The sequence below is a fragment of the Macrobrachium nipponense genome, chromosome 17, assembly GCF_015104395.2.
Source record: "Macrobrachium nipponense isolate FS-2020 chromosome 17, ASM1510439v2, whole genome shotgun sequence".
NCBI classification, from domain to species: Eukaryota; Metazoa; Arthropoda; class Malacostraca; order Decapoda; family Palaemonidae; genus Macrobrachium; species Macrobrachium nipponense.
Genome location: NC_087210.1, coordinates 32,143,160 through 32,166,291, shown reverse-complemented (window position 1 = coordinate 32,166,291; position 23,132 = coordinate 32,143,160). Strand labels below are relative to the sequence as shown.

The 23,132-nt window shown below is 44.1% G+C and overlaps 1 protein-coding gene across 1 annotated transcript in view; it reads right to left on the bottom strand.

The window, feature by feature from the left end:
* The window catches only part of LOC135196168 (NBAS subunit of NRZ tethering complex-like), a 668,624-nt gene that overhangs the window by 95,211 nt on the left and 550,281 nt on the right, over nucleotides 1-23,132 (bottom strand). The window contains exon 13 of the mRNA XM_064222745.1: nucleotides 3,703-3,843. Coding sequence (XP_064078815.1) covers nucleotides 3,703-3,843 — 141 coding nt within the window. The remainder of the gene's footprint in view (nucleotides 1-3,702; nucleotides 3,844-23,132) is intronic.

The following is a 23,132-nucleotide window of genomic DNA, read 5'->3' as shown; positions in this document are numbered from 1 at the left end:
ACCGAAATGGTAGAAAAACGCAATTGAAAGCTAAAACTCTTACAGTCTAGTAATATTCAATTTTTTATCTTCATTTTGAAACAAATTCGAAGTCTCTAGCACAATATTTCCATTTATAGTGAATTTTTGAAAAAACAAATTTTCCTTCCCTCCGCGCGCGGATTCTCCGCCGCAAATCTCCGAATGCTTACTTCGCATTCTCGTAATATTTGCTCCGTTTCATAGAGTTTTATATGTGAAAATGTGCGCAATCTTATGTAGAATACAACAATAAATAAATGAAGGTCGTAGCTTTTCTCATTTTTGAAATATTTGCATATAAATAACGATAAATAAAAAAATTCGACATTCAGTCAACTTTTAACTCTCACGAAATGGTCGAAAAATGCAATTGTAAGCTAAAACTCTTACAGTCTAGTAATATTCAATCATTTATTTTCATTTTGAAACAAATTGGAAGTGTCTAGAACAATATTTCGATTTATGGTGAATTTAAAAAAAAAAACATTTTTTTTACGTCCGAGCGTTACGAATTCATGCATCATTTTGTGATAATATTTTCTCTGTGTTGCTATGATCGTTTTACAATGTGTTATATACCAAAATGATCGCAATTTAGTGTACAATACAACAAAAAAGAAATTTACTCGTTAGCTTTAACCATTTTGCTCACAGCGCAATTTGTATACAATTATATATGAAATTTTTTTTCGCGCTGTCATATATCCCAATATTTATGTAAGATAGTTGTATTATTTTCATTTCTGATGGTTGCATACTAAACTTTAGGCAATGAGAAAAAAAGAAGCCAAAAATGAACTCTTAATCTTGAAAACTAAGCGTGCTGTGATTTAAAAAAAAAAAAAAAAATTTCCGCTCCGGCGCTCACTCCCGAACCCCGCCGGCATATGAGAGACAATTTTTTAAATACCGCTTCGGCGTTTAAGGGTTAAAACATATGTGTGGTTGACACTTTGTGGGCGGAGTCAGTCCACGCACCAGAACTAATGGGATTACCTAAAGTTCTTTCGACCGACTGATCGCACGTGTGGACGGGTAACCAACGGTTTTGTGACAAATTGCCGCTGGATTTTGCCTGAGAAGGATCTCAATTGCTCAGACCAGAATATGAATAAACTTTATATAGGCTAATTAATTTCACTTGTAGACACGACGGAACTATTTGTAGGCTGTTGCGAGTCCAAATCTTATGTTAAAAAAAAAAAATTTCCATGTGATAAAAAATTTTGGTGGAGGTCTAGGCCAGTGTCCTGCCTTTTTATGAAAAGTGTTACTAGTGAAAGTAGGCTTCATGGTCCATTCCATAAATAACTGAGCTAACCCCCAGTTCTAATTTATATAATATTGTATGAGAAAGGACATCTCTCTTTAATAGGCAATATCTAGACCTTACTCTGTAATGCTTTTTTGCTTCTTTCCTATACTTAAGTGAACTGCTGCAATAGCTAGGTCTATGTAGTTCTTCCACCTCTTTGTCACCCAGCAGAGTTTCCATCGCTGCCATATAGTGTTGCCTTGACGAAGCCTAGGCAAGAAATGAGGGCAATGATCCCGAGTTGACTGTCCGACTGATAGTTCTACTCTTTACATGTGAACGCTCATCCGTCGAATGGCTGTGGGTAGACTGACAGGTAAATATGAGCATGAATACCCAGCTGTACAGACATCAACTTTGGCCGAAGGGATAGAACCGAATCCTCAACAAGAGGTATCGATCGCACATCTGTTGCTTCCTGAATCATAACAGAAAAAGGCACTGATCTGGGTTGACCTGCTGTAAACTGAAAATCCACCAAATCTGAAGAACCTTCAGAAATAAGAGAATAGTCTAACACTTCACTATGTTTTACTTTCACTCAGAGTTTGGGAGCTACTAGGCAAACTGCTCCCATTGGACACTTAGGAGCCATTGGGCACTTTGATCCCATGGGACAATCTGCTCCCTCTGGACATCTGAGATCCATTTGGTGTTAGAGACCAATGGGTGCTTGGGACCCATTGGGAACTTGGTATCCACTGGGAGCTCTATGTCATCCCAAAAGCTACAAAAGAGCTCTTGGTCCCTGTAGTGCTTCGAGGGATCGAGGGAGCATGTCTCTCCATTGTGGGCCTTTTCAATGGCCTAGAAGAATTTTGGAAGCGTTCTTTGGACCCGTCCAGGTTTGAACCACAGGAAAATGTGTAAAGCTCTACTTGGACACCTTTCCAGTGGTTATCAACTGATACCTGGGAAATAGCAACAACTTCAGTTGAGGGAGCAACTACTAGTGAGCAAACCCCACCGACCTCCTTTGGACTTATGGTTTGCCTCCTCCCAGGTTTATGGGAGTTTGGCAGGGACCGCGATCTAGGAGCATCGGTGGGAAGAGTAGCCATCCCCTTCACTGACAAAACACTTGCACCAGAGTCACTAACACTTGCCTTGTCCAATAGGACCTTCATTGAAGCTCCTATTTGAGCAAAGATATTCAGTAAGTCATCAAACTTCTTGTCAATCTGAGCTTCGAGACTGGCAATGGCACTAGGTTCAGGGGGATGGGAGCCAGGTAACAGAGTAGAAGGGAGCGCAAGAGAAATGGGAATTGTAGAAAAAATGGTCACAGGTGTTGAAAGTAAGTATCGGTTTATGTGAAGAAGACACTGATGCTCTAGCCTCGGCTCTAGCAGCTGCCTTTCTCTGTCTAGCTTATTCTAACTTGTCTAAATGAGAAGTCAAAATTCTCCACTTACTGTCATCCCAGATTTTGAACTCCTCACATGTCAAATTGAGGGAACAAATTTGCCCTCGGCAATGACAACAAATAGAATGTAAGTCATATTTAGAAGACGTCAACTAAGCTTAACTAAGCTAAGTAAATTTAGTGCACAAGCTACTAAAGTACAGAATACTACACCAAATCCTTTGACTACAGGTACGACCATCCGGTGAACAATCCTGAAAATCAAAGCAAAGCTGCTTAACAACCAATGTTTGGTCACTGAGTGGTAAAAATGAACTGAGCTCTTCAGCTTTGTTGTACTTGTACTTCCCTGGTAGTGGGCAGGGGCACTAACCTGTACCAAAACAATAAAATACTATCGTGAATTTCAAATCTAAAGCTGCTGTTAAATAGAAACCAAGAGCTATGCAATTACTTGGTAAGTTACATATACAAAAGCAATAAATCCGTTTCATCTACAAATTAACCTTCCTTTCTCAGAAGCGGAAAACTAGCAGAAGAACATCACTGGGGGAGCCAAGCTTCCACTTATTGATGTCACTCGTCCAAGGCGACTAACATAATAGTGACAGCCAAAGCTTTCATTCCAAACAATTTAAAATTTTTCTAAATAGTTGCACAATGGTTGGTACTTATAGTAGCATTTATTAAATGTGTCAAACAATAACATTTTCAGAGGGATCAGTTGTCAAGTGTTCAAGCCTCTCCTATTTACTCAAAAGGCAACTACACACACATATATGACCTACAAGGATGGCCTAAAATATAATGAGACATTACATAAAGCATTAATCTATCTATCATGTATTGATTACTGCAGATTATAAACGAGAACATAAGCTTACTCCATACACTGAAAAACTAAATGTATAAATGTAATACCACTTTGAGAAACAGATTACATGCATCCCTTATTCACCATTGCTTCCTGCAAACTTTACAATACGAACAAGTATCTTACCCTATTAGCATATTTTCTGAGAAGTGGATCTTTGCTACTTTGAAGCTTCTGGAAAGTATTTGAGCGCAAAAGACTCAGATGTGTCTCCCATCGCTCTGCTGTTTCTGCTGCTTCCTTCCATTTAGCATTACCATCATCTGCCTAGAGAGAATTACAAAGTTAAATGTAAATGTACAGTACCCTTTATTGAAAGGATTCTATCTAAATAGACTATCGGAAATATTTCACAGCTGTTGTACACTGATGTGTATACAAGGCCTGTTCTTTTTTATGCATCAAAGACACAGAGGAGAGCTGTGTCTACAAAATGCAGCACTGAAATTCATGGCTAGAGTAAACTAGAAAGACTTGATATTCATTGTAGGTTGAGACCTGGACAATCATATAATACACAATATATTTAATTGTTTTACATTCTTTGCATTCTGGGATTGGGCCATTTCATTGAATACCCATGAATAAGAGACCATGACCAATACAATAAGGATCAAAATGGTCTATTTTCAAAATAAAAACTTGTTTTAATTGATCATAAGCATCATAATTCCATAAAAAACCACAGACAGAAATATTTATATTGTATTTGATCTGGCCAAACTAATGTAGCTTTGCTTATTAATCACCATGGTATATTCACTCTCCAACGTTTATACATATATAAGAAAGACTCCAATATATACTTCTAAATTTGTCTGTTACTGTAATACAGTAGTGCCTCAGGATACAAAATTAATCCGTTCCGAAGCGGCCTTCGTAACCTGATTTTTTTGTATCTCGAACCACGTTTTACATGTAAATTGCCTAATTTGTTCCAAGCCCTACAAAAACACCACAGTAAATTTTATTACAAAGCTAAACTGACCAATAAACAATGAAATACAACAATTTGGACCCTTCAATACCTAACATAAACTATACTACACCTGTAAATAAAGTGTATTAGTGTACATGGTACTAGAAATACTGTACGTACACATGTAGTAAAATGTGGAACCTTACCTTTCGAGTGAGGCGATCTCCGAAAGTGGCGACAGAGGAGGAGGACAAATGGCAGAAAACATGAACACTTAACTTTACGAAACATATTAAAAAAAGGCAGAAAACATTAACACTAAACTTTACGAAACACATTAACAAATGGCAGAAAACATTAACACTTAACTTTACAAAAAACTTAAAATTAAATTTCAATTTGGTCTTTTTTTGATTTTACATTTTTTTGGCTTTTTTATACTTTACGTTTTTTACAAAATTTCAATTTCTTCACCACTTTCAACTTTCTGTTTTTTCATATCACTTGGATCTTCCTGTTTGTTTACTACTACTAAAGGCCTCTTTAAAAAAAATAACTATCCAAGGAAGATTGCTTCTGCCTTCTTTTCACAATGTTCCTGAAATGACTCAGGCAAACGTCATCGAACTGTGCAAGCATACGACCTGTGTAAGCCTTTTTGGGGTGTCTCTTTTCTACAAATGATTGCACTAATGAAAAGCAGCAAGAGCATCCTTAATTTCTGCCATTGTCATAGGGTTCTCCTCCTCCTCCTCGCTGCTGCTAGAGAACTCTTCTTGAACATTATGTTGCATGGCCTCCAACTCCTTCAGGTCATCCGTTGTAAGCTCCTCTTGGTGCTCCTCGAGAAGGTCATTGATGTCGTCCTCATCGCTGACTAGCCCCATGGATCTCGTCAAGATCTGGTTGTGGAGCAGTTTTAGGATCGTCAACTGTTTCTGAATCTGCATCAGCTTTGCCCATGTTGAATCCCTCGAAGTCTCGGGCGGATACGGCATCAGGCCAGAGTTTCCTCCACAAAGAATTCAAGGTTTGCCTCGAAACCTCCTGCCAAGCTTGATCGATGAGTCGGATGCATATTTCAATATCTAAATGCTCCTTCCAAAATTCACGCAAGGTGAGGTTTGTGGTATTGTTGATGACGAAACATCTCTTGAAAAGATGTTTCATATACAGCTTCTTGAAGTTCGATATCACTTGCTGGTCCATGGGCTGGAGGAGAGGGGCGGTGTTAGGTGGAAGATAAAGAACCTTGATAAAAGAATACTCCGCTAAGATATCTTCCCCGAGGCCAGGAGGGTTAGCAGGGGTATTGTCCAACAACAGCAGACATTTCAGAGGGAGGCGCTTCTCTTCCAAGAATTTCTTCACTGTCGGGCCAAAATACAGATTTACCCACTCAGTGAACAAGTCTCGTTACCCAGGCTTTTGCATTAGTCCTCCACATCACCGGAAGCTTCTCCTTTAGCACTTTGTGGGCCTTGAAGGCTCGAGGAATCTCCGAATGATAGACAGGTAGGGGCTTGATGTTACAATCCCCACGGGCGTTGGAACATAGTGCGAGCGTATGCCTGTCTTTCATAGGCTTATGCCCGGGTAGCTTCTTCTCTTCCTCCGTGATGTACATCCGACGAGGCATTTTTTTCCAAAAAAGGCCAGTCTCGTCACAGTTGAAGACTTGCTAAGAACTGTAGCCTTCCTTGATTGTCATCTCGTCGAACGTCTTAATAAAGGCTTCGGCCGCTTTCATGTCCGAGCTTGGAAGCCTCCCCATCCCGCACCACTGAATGGATGCCAGTCCGTTTACGGAATTTATCAAACCACCCACGAGAAGCCTTGAAGTCTGGTGTTGGCGTCGATGTCCCTTTTCCTCCGTTGCCTTCGGCCTGGGCAATCAGATCACTGAAAATAGCGCTGACCTTGTGGTAGATTGCCGTCTCGGTTATCGTATCGCCAGCAATTTCTTTGTCTTTAATCCATACGAGAAGCAGCCTCTCCATCTCATCATGCACGTGGCTCTTCTTGTTGGACAAAATAGTCACGCCCTTGGAAGGTGTAGCTGCTTTGATGGCTTCCTTCTGCTTAAGGATGGTGCCTATCGTCGACGGATTTCGGCCGTATTCCTTAGCGATCACACTCAACCGCATGCCAGCTTCATACTTCTTAATTATCTCCATCTTAGTCTCCATAGAAAGCATCATCTTCTTTCCATGAACTTCAGCAACATTCTTGGGAACCATGGCTAATTAAGTTACGTAATTAAGTTCACATACAACATGATAAAGTATACGTACAAGTAGAAAGCGAAATCACTAACACAAATTTACGTTAACTAATGAAATACGTATATGTGAACAAACAAATTCCGCATGCGTACGATAACGCTGATGCGACGAAGTGGCCAAACGACGCCTTTACCTAGAGGCATGATGGGATAGATGCTGACCAACAGGAGAGCAGGATCTTACGGCGGTGACTAGCATCAGGAACCAATGGGAGAGCGGGAGGATGGTGGCGAGTCTACTGAGTTAGCAGCACCCGAGTTTTAAAATTGTTCTCGGCGGTCTGGGCAAATATCAGACTTTACAGTACACCCTTTCGTAACCTGAATTATTTTCGTATACAGAAGCAAAAAATCTTCGTCTTTGCTTTCGTAACTTGGATTTTTCGTAAGTAGGGACTTTCATATGTCAAGGTTCCACTGTATTTGAAATGAAAGCTACATATAAAATAGCCAAGATGAAGAAAAGTGAAAAGGCCTTGAAAATTAAAAAATATTGCACAGATGGAAATTCAGACAGAATGGGCATATAACAGAAGACATTGTAAAGGACTCACTATCTAAACTTGTAAAAGGAAAATGATATTGTTATGATACAATACAGTTTGTTCATACTTACCTGGCAGATATATATAGCTGTATTCTCCGAAGTCCGACAGAATTTCAAAACTTACGACACAAGCAGTGGCCGGCCAGGTAGTTAGTACCCATTCCCGCCGCTGGGAGGCGGATATCAGGAACCATTCCCATTTTCTATTCAGATTTTCTAGTGCCACTGTCCCCTGAGGGGAGGTGGGTGGGTACTTGATTATATATATCTGCCAGGTAAGTATGAACAAACTTTATTGTATCATAACAATATCATTTTGTTCATGAAACTTACCTGTCAGATATATAAATAGCTGAATCCAACCTTTGGAGGTGGGAAGGGACAGAATAGAATGATTTAGGAAACACATTGCATGCAGATGATGGACATCTTGGTTCCATACCTGTTAGCATAGCTGACTTCGTGATTACTGTCACCCAAGACAGCTTTTGCTTTACTAGAGTCACCAGCAAGGTAGTGACCTGTATAGCTGGTGAGTTCTAGATGATCTGTTAACGGGAGCGTGACCACAATGTGACTAGACCATATTGACCATACCATGAGGGCTAAGAAGTAATATATATCACAACCTGACCAACCTAGCCAAAGTTAAGGATGTTTAACTGAGGCTTAAGAATTGAGAAGTCCGCCACTGGCGGCCGACCCAACAACTATAATTAACAGCTCTTCCTAACCATTTTCTATAGGATAGGATGAGTGGTACTTCTTGCCCCCAAGATTGTGTCTGCGGACATGTATGGCCCTAGCGAGCAGCAGATCTCATATGTCGTCTTCACATCCCGCAGGTATTGTGAAGCGAACACAGAGTTGCTTCGCTAAAATGTGGCACTCAGGATGTTACTGAGTGCCATGCTCTTTAGAAATGCCTCCGAGGCCACGCCCTCACCTCGTGAGCATTTACTTTAAAAGTTTCAAATCCTTGTCCAAACATGACGAATGAGCCTCTTTGAAAAAGCTCTTTAAAAAGAACGCCAGGGCGTTCTTTGACATGGGCAAGTCTGGCCTTTTTACGGAACACCGCAGATTGTCCAAAGGACCTCGACTTTCCTTAGTTTTATCTAGATAAAACTTGAGAGCCCTGACAGGGCACAGGACTCTCTCTGGATCTTGCCCAATAATTTTTGCCATCCCCTTGATCTCCAAGCTTCTGGGCCAAGGGTTAGATGGGTTTCCATTCTTAGTCAAGAATGAAGGGCTTAGAGAACACACCGCATTATGTCCTCTAAAGCCAATATGTCCGCTGATGGCTTAAACTTCACTAACCCTCTTTGCTGTAGCTATAGTGGTTAGAAATAATAATAAGCCTTTCTGGCCACGTGCTTTAAGTTCGCAGAAAGGAGAGGTTCGAAAGGCTTCGACATCAGGAACTTCCAGACTACGTCTAAGTCCCATGTCGGAAGCTTCGAACTATGCAGTTTCGAGATTTCAACAGACCTCAAAGATCGTGACATGCTTTGCCGTTCGACAGATCCAAATCTCTGAGTCTAAAGGTTGACGACAACATACTTCTTGAGCGTCCTACCGAGCGTCCAGAAAAGCGTCACGCTGGGCGTCCTGCCGAGCGTCCAGAAAAGCGTCACACTGAGCGTCCAGACGAGCGTCCAGCAAAGCGTCACGCCTGGCGTCTTGACGAGCATCCAGAGAAGCGTCACGCTGAGCGTCCAGATGAGCGTCCAGCCAAGCATCCCGCCTGGCGTCCTGATGAGCTTGCAGAGAAGTGTCACGCTGAGCATCCATAAAAGCGTCACGCCTGGCGTCCAGTCGAGCGTCAAGAAAAAACGTCACGCTTGGTGTCCAGCTTAGCTGCCGAACCAGTGTCATATCTGGCAGCCGACGGAGCGTCCCTTAGGGACGAGAGAGGGGCCTCTTGGCGAGCTGCTTGACTATGCAAAGCAGCTTGCCGGGCGTCAAGCTTAGCAGCTTGAACAACATCCTGTTTCGCAGTAGAGCGAAGGTCACGTAACGTACACGGAGCACTATGAGGAGAGGAGGGGGGGAGCGTCTTGGGGAGCAGGAAAACAATCCTTGCTACAAGAGTAGTGATGTTCCTTCCTCTCAACAGAGCGTCGAGTGTCTCGAAAGGCGTCCTCATGAAGGTCTTGCCGAGCGTCTTGATGCATAGAACGCCGTCTTGAAGAGAGTCCCGAAGAGGAGAGCGACTAGAGTCAAGAGAGGCGTCATGATGAACTTCCTGACGTGACGCGGAGGACATAGAATCGTCAACAGGAGCAACCTGAGAGGCGTTCTGGCGAGCAGCGCACCATTCAAATAGATGGGACTGCCAGCTTATCCACATTCCTCAAGCTGAAAGGGAAGACGGCAATCTAATTCACAGAGGCCGAGGTGGAGGAAAAGCCATTCTTCCTGCACCATCTGCAAAAACGGCCCATTCCGGTTGGTACACTGCAAGATAGGAAGGTCTTCTTTGCCTTGGCAATAGCACTTGCCACTAGTCTTGAAAAGCCTCTCGCTCCGATCAACTTCTCTATAGTCTGAACGGAGTCAGACTCGGAGCGGAGAGGTTTTGTGGTACCTCTCGAAGTGGGGCTGTTAGAGTAGAGCGACTCTCTTGGGAAAGGTCCTTGGAAAGTGCGCTAGGAAGGACGTGACCTCTGTGAATCCAGTTTCTCGAAGGCCAAAATGAAGCGATCAGCATCATGCTCGCACCCTCTGACGCCAGAAATGATCTTATTACTTCTCCTAAAAGTTTGAATAGGGGAAAGAGACTAAACATCCATCCCCGTTCAATCCCATAGGAAGGCGTATATAGCTACCGCTCCTAGATCGAGAATAAGGGAGCAGTCTAGAGGAAGCCTCTTCGTCTTCAACATTGCGAAGAGATATGTCACAGGACGCCATTAAAGTCTCCACAAACCCCGATAAACTTCTAAGCGAAGATTCTACTCTGACGTCAGTATTCGCTGCAGTCGATCAAGACGATACGCACGGACGTTCTGCCAACGTGCAACGAACCTCTTGAGGATCGTTACGTTCCGTGCTTGTTCTCACAACATGCTCTCTCTCGTTAACTTGAACAGGGAGCGAGAGAGTGTTTCTCGATACTTCTTGAGATATGCGAGAGCTGTGGAATTGTCTGAGTTGATCTGGACCACTGGGTAAACAACTCGTTTTTAGAAGAACTGGAGAGCCAACCGAATTGCTTCCAATTCTATGAGATTATGAGCCAGGACATCTGTACCCCTCTCCAGACGCCTGGCACAGTCTCGCTATCCCCTTAGGTGATCCTTGACTTTGAGAGATGTTCAGAATCATTTCTAGATCTTCAATGCTATTCCATTTTTCCGGCAGGAAAAACTGGAGAGGTCTGAATTGCAGTCTATTCAGGGAAACAAACTTCTCCAGCGAGGAAATGGTCCCCAGTAGACTCATTCATTCCCTCACCGAGCATGTTTCCTTCCCTAATAAGGCTGCGCTTTGCTTAAGCAGGTGTGCATTATTATAGTGCTATGCCACGTTAGATTCGTACAGAATTCTGTTACCTTGCGGTAAACAGAACCGAAAAGGTCTAATATATATCTCTGTTGAAAAAATTCTCGCAAAGTGAAGAAGATGTTCATTCATGCATGCTAGAATTCCCCTCAACTCGAGGCTAAAGTCCGTGATTGTAGGGCAGAGATACGGTTAGTCAGTCAATCCCGCATGAGAGAGAGACGTAACCGACCGCGCATGGCAGACAACCAGCTGGAACTGAGCTGGCTCTAGTGACAGCAGTGTACGTTCGCCGTCTCGCACTACTCTGCCTGAGTTGCCAGCTACTCCATTCTACGAATGAATGGTTTATCATCATCATCGAACAGAAAGAAAACTCTCAAGCTGGTATATTTAAGCGAAACGGATTTTGCTGAATATAGAAGGCTGAATTGGTATTGTCGTAACAATACCTTAAATATCTAAAAGGGAAATCGGCAACTCCTGGAAGGTTGCAGGGAGTACCCATTAAATGCAATAAGAATAATCGTCCTCTCGGTTGTCCTCCGTAGGGGTAACTACGGTATGTGTATATAACTTGAACCATACAATCGCTTGATGGTAATAATAAAGTTTGTTCATACTTACCTGGCGATATATATATATATATATATATATATATTATATATCTATATATATATATTATATTATATATATATATATATATATCTGACAGGTAAGTTTCCATGAACAAAACGTAGAGTATTGTAGACACTTGGACAGCTACCTCCCTACTACATCCTTTCCTCGCCGAGGGAGGGAGAGAATGGAAATCAACTGTCTTCGTTCTCTTAGCCAAGAGAACGAATTAGTATTAATCGAAGGAGATCCTCAAATGAGAACCGAGAACCGACGAGGACAACTCAAGCTTCTTACGATATTGGACATAAGACTTCATGGACATAGTCTACAAGTCTCTTTGCCCGATGAGCCTTCGCGAGGTAGTGACTAATAAATGAGGGTTCTTCTGAATCTTGTCAATGAGAGCTTATCCGCTTACGCAATAGAATGTTATTGGGCTCTTTGTCAATGGGAACTAACCCATTTACGTGACAAAGAGTTTATATATTTCGTCAATGGGGTCTTACCCACTACCTGACAAAACGTTTAGCATCTTGTCAATGGGGGGAACCCACGTATATGACAGAAAGTAATCTAGGAATTTGAGCATATAGTCTTCCCGATTCCCTTAGAAATCGAGGAAGGGGCAGGATTCCTGCTCAGAGACTGGGCTTACGGCGGGTAGGACCCGAAGGTTTCTCTTAGGCAGCGCCTTCCTGAACGCACCGAAAACTGCTTTAATTAGATGTTCAAAATTACTAAAGTCTCCTTCTAGATGCCATCTCATCAGAACCAACCTGACTACCTTATCCATGCAGGTTGGATAGTTATTCTGGAGAAGAGAGTCAGGTCCAATCTAGGAGTTAAAAATATCCATCGTCCTGAACAGCCCTTTCAGATGGTGGTGCAGATCTGAAAGTGTTTAGGAAACCAACAGCGAGAGAGGAGAGCAAGGGACCGAGGGCCGAAACTTGTCAGCAAACAAGTCTTATAGAAGGCAGGTCGACACCTTGATAGATGAAGATGATGACGAAGTAGTCTCTTCTTCATTCGTAGGTTGCGAGTCGCTCCAGGACTCTGTCTCCTTTACGGGAACAGGAGAAGGGTCCTTAACAGACCGCGAAGCAATCAAACTCTGAGGCTCCTCTCGTAAAAGGGGGTTTTCTACTTGAAGTAGGGTCCAAGGACGAAAGTCGGAAATGTTTAATAGACAACTCCGAAACTTTGCGAAGTTCCGGTAAAGGAACGTCCTGCGGAGTGTTCTGAAGAGTGTCCGATAAAGGAGCTTCCTGAGGAGTGTACTGAAGAGCGTTATAAGAAGACGTACGGCAATCGTCATCAAGACGATCCTTATGGACATTCTTCATCTCTTGACAAAGACGATGGCTGCCTGTGCGACATCTTGCGTCTTTGTCACGCTTATCGATATTAAGTCCTGCCGAAGGGATGCCAGATCAGTGTGGAGTCCCCGTAACCCTCCTTCGGCTTTCGACATTCCCTCTCCCTGGGTCCTGGGAGTCCGACAGAGGTCCAGGCCTAGAGGCATTATAGGGCCGATCTGATGCAACCTCCTGACGAGAGAGAGGACGTGAAGCGTCCTCTTCTCTAAAGCTTCTTTTTAGAGGGCGCGAGTCCTTCTGAGAGCTCCAACCCCTGCACGGGGAGGACGCCTCGGAGGACGAGAAGCAATCCTTCATGATTCCTGCACGTGCACAATCTTTGGCAGCCTGGGAAGCGTCTACAGGTCCTGCCGAAAGGATGCCTGATCGGTGGGGGTTCCCCGTAACCCTCCTTCGGCTTTCGACATCCCCTCTCCCTGGTCCTGGGAGTCCGACAGAGGTCCAGGCCTAGAGGCATTATAGGGCCGATCTGACGCCCCCTCCACAACACTAGGGGCACTACACTTCACAACACTGATTGGAGAGCGAGCACTTTAGATTCCAAGATACGGATGGAATCCACAATAACAGAAAGGGCATTACCTCTCGCAGACATAACCTAATGGCCCGTTGGCCATACTACAGGGTTAGACAAAACAAAGTCTACAGGAAGGTTAGCAGGTTCACTACCCTGACTTCTGTTTACTGATGCAGTGTTTGAGGAAGACCCAAAAATTCAATCACGCTCTAATTTGTGTACATAGAAATCATACGTCTTCCCTTCGGAATCAGTCAAACTCTCACACTCCTTACATCGATCTTTCAACAAAGAAACATGACCCATACACCTCGTGCATACCCAGTGCGGATCTACCGAAGCTTTCGGTAGCCTCACCTTACCTTGCAGACAACACACTCTGAAACTAGCCTAACTAGATTCAGATATCTAATGCAAAGATGAATCAAAACCAAACTCAAATCAAACTCAAATCCAAGTTAATAAATCAAAAGACAATTAGGATACTTAGCGGCAATGAAGTTTCAAAATCCTAAGACGGAGGTACTGAAAACAGGTGTTTACAGTACCGGCGACAGAGAAAATCTGAATAGAAAATGGGAATAGTTCCTGATACCCGCCTCCCCGCGGCGGGAATGGGTACTAACCACCTGGCCGACCACTGCGTGTTTCGTAAGTTTTGAAATTCGGTCGGACTTCGGAGAATACAGCTACGTATATATATATCTGACAGGTAAGTTTCATGAACAAAATTTAATGTAAAATATTAATGATGGGGGAACAAAAACCATTTAAAAGGATAGACCTCTAAGAAAAATAAGTAACCCTCATGAAATATAATTTATGGTTCAATCACAAAGTACTGTACAGTAAGTTCCAGAAGTGAAGCGACAAATCTCAGAATTGATCGTTCTTCTTTAGAAAATCTCGAGGGGTTGTCAGTTAGTATATTTTATTTCAATTATTGTCATCCTATTTATCTGATAATACGTATCATGATTAACTGTATAAGCACAGAAAGTATTTCCCCAGTGAATGATCAATGTTAGTTCAATAATTGTTTATAAAAAAAAAACATAGAAACATCTGCGGCTCTCAAAGTGTGATATCAAGACTTAGTGTTCACCAATCACCATAGAGTGGCAGTAGGAACTGAGTGCATAAGCACTGGCCTAATATTTGTAAGTTAACTTTCTACTTTTATAGCATTATAACGAAAGTTATTATGATTTCTTTTCATAAAGCACAAAGAAGTTTAGCATCTGATTAAATGAAATATAAATAAGACAGAAGTTGGTGTAGAAAAAAAAAACTAAATCCAAGTTAAATGCGCGTTTAGCATTGGTAACATGATTACGCCTATTTCAAGAATCAAGGAAACATATTTTCCAGCTTGTTAGTTAATAATTTTTCTGGGCTCAGCTCGCGTCGGCCTATGAAATATCCTTAAGATCATTATTTCTAGGTAAAATTAATCTAAAATTACCAGAGAAAAACAAAATTAAGAAAATGTCAGTAAAACTGACTCGCTCACTCTATAAAAGAAGTGTCGGTATGGGAATATAGGCGAGTGGGATCACTACCACGAGTCATTCACCATTTAGACCTTCCAACATAAAATCCCCACCAGAGAGAGCTGATACTAAAGGGTGATGTGGCCGCTACTACTACTACTACCGACGCCACGGACAGCAGCGCCCCTAGCGGTCATCCTTAATCATTAGCTTTACAGCGCCAGGTGCATTTTTCCCTTGTGTTGTTTTTTCCCGGATTACTTTCAACCATTACGATGGAACGTGCTGCAATTGCTTCGGCTAAGTTAAGTGCCTCATAAGTAGTATTTCCTAGTATTTTAGTCTTCCAGGGACCAGTATTTTCCTTTTTATAGGTCATATACGGTCTCCCGGTTGACTCGTGGCGGCCGTGTGCCGCCTCGTGTTTAAGATTTCCCGGTCTCCCATACTGGGACATCTTATGCTTATGGGCTTTTTATTTTTACGTTCATCGTATTATTACATCGTTTTTATAGCTAGGACACAGCCCTTTTTACCATTTTCTCTTAGTTTGGTATTTAGGGCTATACCGTGTTTCTGGCCCAGCATCCCAGCTCTTGCTCTTCATCGGCTACCGCTGGCTCCGAGTAGTCAACTGTTCTTCGGATCAGCTTGCCTCCTCCTGGGCTTCTTTCTCTTTTACTAAAAGTGTCTTTTCCTCCTTTACGATGTATTATCAGTGTTATTTAGGGTGTTAGGCTAGCCTAGGTGCTTGTGCCATGTGTTGGTACAGTCTGGTTCACGTGGCCCCTCTGTGGTTGTGTTGCTATCGCGGCTTAGGCCACCTGCGATCACGTGTCCCTTAGCACCTTACCCTTCCCCTTCCCTCCCTACCAGGTTAAGGGAGGGGTCAGGGTGGTGGATCTCCTTGGTTGCCATGACAACCACAGTAGCCTACCTCCCTCTCCCTCTGAGGAGGCCTGGAGCTCCATACCAGCTGGGTGGGGTTTAGGGCGACCACTTATTATCGGGTACCAGGTTACCGAGCGGTAGTAGTAGCGACGGGGGGGGTAGGCCACCTCCCCCTCTCTCTCTCCCGCCATGTTTACGCCGGGACCCCCCACCTATTGCCTCAGTCCCACCCTTCCCCTACCTTAACGGACGGAGCCTCCGCTGAAGCCGGGGGCCTCTTCGGTTATAGGTCCGTCTGGCTCCGCCAGTGGGCGGGGTGGACAATTACTAGTGGTCTGTTGCTTGCCTACTATATCCTGTTTTCCGCTACCGGAGGAGAGCTCGCTCCTTACCCGGGCACTCTTCTAGTAGACGGAAAGTTTTATAACTCATTATATACGGATATACCCTTACTATTACGGTGAATTTTAGTTTTATTTTATGTACTATCTCCGTCGTTCTCCGTCGTGGTTTCATGGCTCCTCACCACTCCTGGTTGGAATCTTTTTCCTGTCTCCGGCGTAGCCTTAGACCAACTCCAACCGCCTAGTTACCACACGTATTACGGCGGGGCTCTGGTTTAATCTAACTTACATGCTCCGGCATGCAGCGGAGTATTTGTTAGGCTGTAAGTGTGCACCTGATACTCATGTATCTCTCCACTTACAGGCTACCAACTGCCAGGTCCCAGGTTGCAACGCGACGTTTTGTACGACCACTGCGCCCATGAAGAGTGTAGGACCCACGCCCCGTGTGCCACCAACCACAAACAGACTGATCGTTTCGGCACCCGGAGGCTTGCACCATCTGCTACGACCTCGTGAGTCAGCTTTTGGGTGGGGTGAGTTTACTCCTGGACTTTTCTTGGTCTATCATCTACTAATCCTTAGTTTTAAGCTTCTTTAAACCGTACTCCGCCGCTAGAAGCTTCATATCGCCTTCTCTTTCAGGCTGCCGCCGTGAAGGAAGTCGCCCTGGCAACCCTGAAGGCTTGGGTGGGCGGCTTCGGGAAGAACGCCGCCAAGGGCCAGCCTTATATACTTGATAAGAAGCTGGCCGTCCAGATCTTCCCCGGAGGCAAGGCGACCGGATATGTGGATCCCATCTCGGCAGCCCCACTCATAGCCTCTATTCAGCAGGAGGTGCAGCAGGCGTTCGGGTCCGTCTCTACGCAGGAGCCGGTCCCAGATGTGGCCAACCTGGACCTGAATATTGAGCCTATGGCGGTAGGGGCAGAGGATTTGTTGGTTGAGGTAGGTGTGTCGGGCGCCCAAGGTCTTTCCTTGGGTGCTCCTGGATCTTCTTCCCCTGTCCCTTCTTCCTCTTCATTCCAAGGCTTCACGGGATCTGAGATCCCTGCTCGCTCTCCCGCTCTCTCTGTACCCCCGAAGGTGAAGGGACAGAGAGAACAGAAGACACTGCATAAGACGACTTCTAAGAAGTCGTCGTCTTCTTCAGCTAGGAAGTCTACGACTTCCTACGCAGACGCGGTGAAAGCAAAGCCTAGCTCTTCCTATTCTAAGAGCTCTAGAAGCAAGGCTTCTAAGGAGAAGGCTCGCGCTCCGGCCGAGCCAACGCCTTCTCCAGGCATCTACCGGATCTACTCCGGTAACTCCTGTTGGGGTGGCGGGACCGAGCTCTTTTGATCCCACCACTTTCTCAGCAGTAGTAATGCAACAAGTGGGAGAGATGGTTGGCTCTCTTGGCTCCAAGTTTGAACAGATGTTTGCACAGCTGTCAAACACCATTAACCAGTCTGGTCAGTCTATTCAAGATCTCTCTAACCGAGTTAGAGAGCACGACGACCGCTTTGCTGGCCTCAACCAGGCTCCTCAGCCAAGCTCCCCTGTAGCAGGTACTGGTCTTTTACAGTTACCTCCTTATGAATCCCTACCAGCCTTCTCTATGGATAACCCATGGAGAGTGGCCGCTTATGCCCCCTTCAAGGACGGCATGATTTCTATCCCGGAGTGTGGAACTCGAAGGATTGAGGACTTCGAGTTCTATCCTCCCGGACTGACTCAGCCTTTCATTGGGTATGCTAGGCTGACCGTCACTGCTCTCAATAGAGAGGATAAGATCTCCCGAGAGACTGTGCTGTATAGTAGGGATCATGCACAGCGGGAATGGGTTCACTGCCTGGAGGATTGGGAATGTACCAACACCAAACTCCAGGCATTCAAGAGTCCATTTACTATCTTCGCTACGGAGGAGGAGGCTTCTCTTCCGTTCGCTACCAAGGTAGTAGAAGCGACTCTTCAGGCAGTCCTCAAGGACGAGCCCATGCCACAGTTGAGGGAAGCGGAATCTACATCTCCGCTCTTCCCGGCCTTTGGAGAATTGTGGGAGAACTTACCTGCCACGTTCTCAGTAGGTAAGCTGAAGCCAGACTGCGCAATGGATCAGTTTGGCGAGAAGCTTCCAAGACTGCCTGATACCCTTATTCAGGCAGAGTTTGATGCCCGTACAAGATTTGGGAGGTCTCTTAACTCCCTGATCATTACGGAAATGGCTGCCCTGTCTTACGCCACAGAACCATTGTTCAAGATACTGGCTAAATCCCAGCTCCAGACGGTCCAAGCCGATGCTTTTGACTTCTTTCTAGCCAGAAGGAACTGCCGAAAGCATGTCTTGCAGGAGGCAACTATCAGGCATGAGCCTAATAGACTCTTAGCTTCCAGCATGTGGGGTGCGGACCTCTTCCCAGAGGCCTCTGTGAATGAGGTGCACCACGAGGCTGCTAGGCTTAACCAGAGCCTTAGAGCCAGATGGGGCATCTCTTCCAAGAGGAAACAAGAGACCGCCCCTGCTGCTGGTAAGAAACTAAAGAAGACAGGTAGAAGGTTCCAACCTTACCAGAAACAACAGCAGCAACAGCATTTTGTTCAGGCCGTCCCAGTTACACAACAGGGACAGCCGTCAACCTCGAAGCAGACACAGCCCATTCTCCTGTTGTCTCCTCAAAGTCAACCTTCCACCTCTTATGCAGTCTCGCCGGCCTTCAATTCAATGTATGAAAGCCAGGCCTACCCAACCTTTAATAGGTTCTCTAGGGGTAGCAGGGCGAGGGGCCACTTTCGCCAGCGTGGCACAGGAAGAGCTGCAAGAGGCAAGCACTTCAGAGGAGGGCGCGGAGGTCAACCCGCTCAACAACAGTGAGGCTCCCCAGGTAGGAGGGAGGCTGTTCCTCTTCCGTCACAGGTGGGGGTTCAGCAAATGGGCACAGAGCATCGTGTCCAAAGGATTGGGTTGGAGTTGGATCAAAGATTCTCCTCCAATCAAATCATTCTATCAAGTACCATCAAAGGAATTGACAGATTATGCGGAGGAACTCCTTCAGAAAGGAGCTATTGCGAGAGTCAAGCATCTAAAATTTCAAGGTCGCTTATTCAGCGTGCCAAAGAAAGGCTCAACAAAAAGAAGGGTAATCTTAGACTTGTCAAAGCTAAACTCTTTCATTCGTTGCGACAAGTTCAAAATGCTCACCATCTCGCAGGTACGGACCTTACTTCCCCGTGGGGCCGTCACAACCTCTATCGATCTTACAGACGCATACTATCATATCCCTATAGCCAGACACTTCCGTCCCCATTCCTAGGCTTCAAACTAGGAAATCAGAGCTTCTCATTCAAAGTGATGCCCTTCGGTCTGAATGTAGCCCCCAGGGTATTCACGAAAATAGCAGAAGTGGTAGTTCAACAGTTGAGAACTCAGGGGATAATGGTAGCAGCATACCTCGACGATTGGTTGATCTGGGCACCAACGGTCGAGGAATGTCTCAAAGCCACGAAGAAGGTAGTTCAATTTCTGGAACATCTGGGGTTCCAGATAAACAAAACGAAATCCAGACTCACTCCGGAGTCTCGTTTTCAGTGGCTAGGAATCCAATGGGATTTGTCTTCCCACAATCTGTCAATTCCAGTGGTCAAAAGAAAAGAAAATAGCCAAGTCTGTGAAACAATTTCTCAAATGCAAACAAACATCAAGGAGAAACCAGGAAAGAATCCTGGGTTCTCTTCAGTTTGCCTCAGTGACAGACATCCTCCTGAAAGCAAGGCTGAAAGATATAAATAGAGTTTGGCGATCGAGAGCAAACGTCAAATCTCGAGACAAGTTGTCAGTAATTCCACAGATCCTTCGCAATCAGCTCCGTCCATGGACAAAAGTGAAGAATCTTGCCAAATTAGTACCCCTTCAATATCCCCTTCCAGTGTTAACCATTCACACGGATGCCTCCCTGTCCGGATGGGGGGGATATTCTCAATTCAAACAAGTTCAGGGGACTTGGTCAGTTCAGTTCCGCCAGCTTCACATAAACGTCCTGGAAGCAATGGCAGTATTTCTTACCCTGAAGAGACTCCTTCCCCCGAAGAAGTCTCATCTAAGACTAGTTTTGGACAGTGCAGTGGTAGTACATTGCATCAACAGAGGAGGGTCCAAATCCAAACACGTGAATCATGTCATGATAGCCATCTTTGCGCTAGCAGACAAAAAACACAGATGGCATCTGTCCGCCACTCACCTGGCGGGGGTAAGAAATGTGATAGCAGACGCTTTGTCCCGGTCAGTCCCTCTGGAATCAGAATGGTCCCTAGACGACAGGTCATTCCAGTGGATATGCCGGAGAGTCCCAGGCTTACAAGTAGATCTCTTCGCCTCACAAGTGAACCACAAGCTCCCTTGCTATGTGGCCCCCAACCTGGACCCTCTGGCCTATGCCACGGACGCCCTGTCGTTAGATTGGAATCAATGGAGGAAAATCTATATATTTCCTCCAGTGAATCTTCTTTTGAAAGTCTTGAGCAAGCTGAGGACTTTCAAGGGACTAGTAGCTCTGATTGCTCCAGACTGGCCAAAAAGCAACTGGTATCCGCTGCTTCTGGAATTGGGTCTCCGACCTCAACGGATTCCCAATCCCAAGTTGTCGCAATCAGTACAAATGAGGACTGTGTTCGCTTCCTCAGGAATTCTCCAGACCCTAACTTTATGGACTTCATGAAGTTTGCGGCTAAAAAAGATGCTAATATTGATCCACAAAACATCCTCTTTCTAGAATCAGACAAAAGAGAGTCAACTATTAGGCAATATGACTCAGCTGTTAAAAAATTAGCATCCTTCCTGAATGAATCAAACACTACAACCATGACAGTTAATTTAGCTATATCCTTTTTCAGGTCCTTGTTTGAAAAAGGTTTAGCAGCTAGCACTATCACTACTAATAAATCGGCTTTGAAGAAAATCTTTCAGTTGGGTTTCCAAATAGACCTAACAGAATCTTACTTTACGTCTATTCCCAAAGCCTGTGCTAGACTCAGACCTTCTCAAAGGCCTACTGCAGTTTCATGGTTCTTAAATGATGTCCTCAAACTAGCCTCAGATACTGACAACTCGTCTTGCACATTCATTATGCTCCTTAGAAAGACGTTATTTTTGTTAAGCCTGGCTTCAGGAGCCAGAATTTCAGAACTGTCGGCTCTATCCAGAGATGCGGGTCATGTGGAATTTCTCCCCTCAGGAGAAGTTCTACTTTCCCCGGATCGTAGCTTTTTAGCAAAAAATGAGGATCCTCTTGCAAGGTGGGCTCCTTGGAAGGTCATCCCACTTCCGCAAGATCCTTCTCTCTGCCCAGTATTAACTTTAAGAGCCTTTCTATCTCGTACATCCTCTAGATCCTCAGGTTCTCTCTTTATGAGAGAAAAAGGTGGCACTTTATCAGTGAAAGGAATCAGACAACAGATCCTTTACTTCATTAAACAAGCCAACCCTGATTCATTTCCAAAAGCACATGACATCAGAGGAGTAGCCACCTCAATTAATTACTTCCAACATATGAACTTTGAGGATCTTAAAAAGTATACTGGATGGAAATCACCGACAGTCTTTAAACGTCATTACCTGAAGTCCTTGGAATCTTTAAAATTTTCTGCAGTAGCAGCGGGAAACATTGTTTCTCCTGATACTGCACAGTAGTTGTAGTATAGATCCAGGTCTCCTTTCTACCTACCTCGTCCAACATGCCTCACCCTATTGCCATGCTACTCGGGATACTCTAGCCTTAGCCGCTAGAATTATATTGGTGGATTGTCCCTTATTTTTTTGCTAGGGACATCCACGTTATGTTACATATAATGTACTTCAGTGTTTCTACCCTTATTTTTATGCTAGGTAGAACCACAATGAGTTTGTATATTTTGTAAATATCTTAATTAAGTGAATCATTCTATATTGTTTTTGCCATTACACTATTATGTATTACTATGTCTAATATAAGTTAATTTTAAGTACTTTATATTGATTGCTTTCTTTACCATGCCATTGTTTAGGATAAGTTAGCTTTAAGTACTTTGTTTGTATACTGTAATGTCCCTGATTCACTTATATTATATATCTCCTTTTTACTATTGGGTTTCATTTGTCCTTATTCCCATCTTGTCTGTTTCTCTGGTACTATTTCATAGGCCGACACGAGCTGAGCCCAGAAAAGGGATTTCGACGTAGGAAAATTCTATTTCTGGGTGATTGGCTCGTGTCGCCCTATGAAACCCACCCTGTTTTCTTTTGCCCACCCTACAGGACAAGATGTTCATAGATTAAGGATGACCGCTAGGGGCGCTGCTGTCCGTGGCGTCGGTAGTAGTAGTAGTAGCGGCCGCATCACCCTTTAGTATCAGCTCTCTCTGGTGGGGATTTTATGTTGGAAGGTCTAAATGGTGAATGACTCGTGGTAGTGATCCCACTCGCCTATATTCCCATACCGACACTTCTTTTATAGAGTGAGCGAGTCAGTTTTACTGACATTTTCTTAATTTTGTTTTTCTCTGGTAATTTTAGATTAATTTTACCTAGAAATAATGATCTTAAGGATATTTCATAGGGCGACACGAGCCAATCACCCAGAAATAGATTTTTCCTACGTCAAAATCCCTTTATTGAATTTCTCAATTGTGCAAATTTTTGCATGTGGAATTGCATTCAGGGTCGCACCAAACAAGTATTTTCGTAGTTTTCCACCTTTTTTTTTCCAGTGCATAAGTGAGACTATTCTTGTCCATACGATCCGGAGTATGAATATGCTTGGCAAGCATTATTTCAATTCGAGTATCTCCTGTTATGATCTCTCTCTCTATCCTCCTCTCCTCTCTCTCTCTCTCTCTCTCTCTATCTCTCTCTCTCTCTCTCTCTCTCTCCTCTCTCTCTCTCAGGACCTTTTAATCTAGTCAGGAATAAACCAGAGGTCTGTTTTAAGAATCAAGCACCAGGCCTATTGGTCATGCTCGGGTGCTTCTATATATATGTGTATATATATATATATATATATATATTATATATATATATATATATATATATATATCCCCA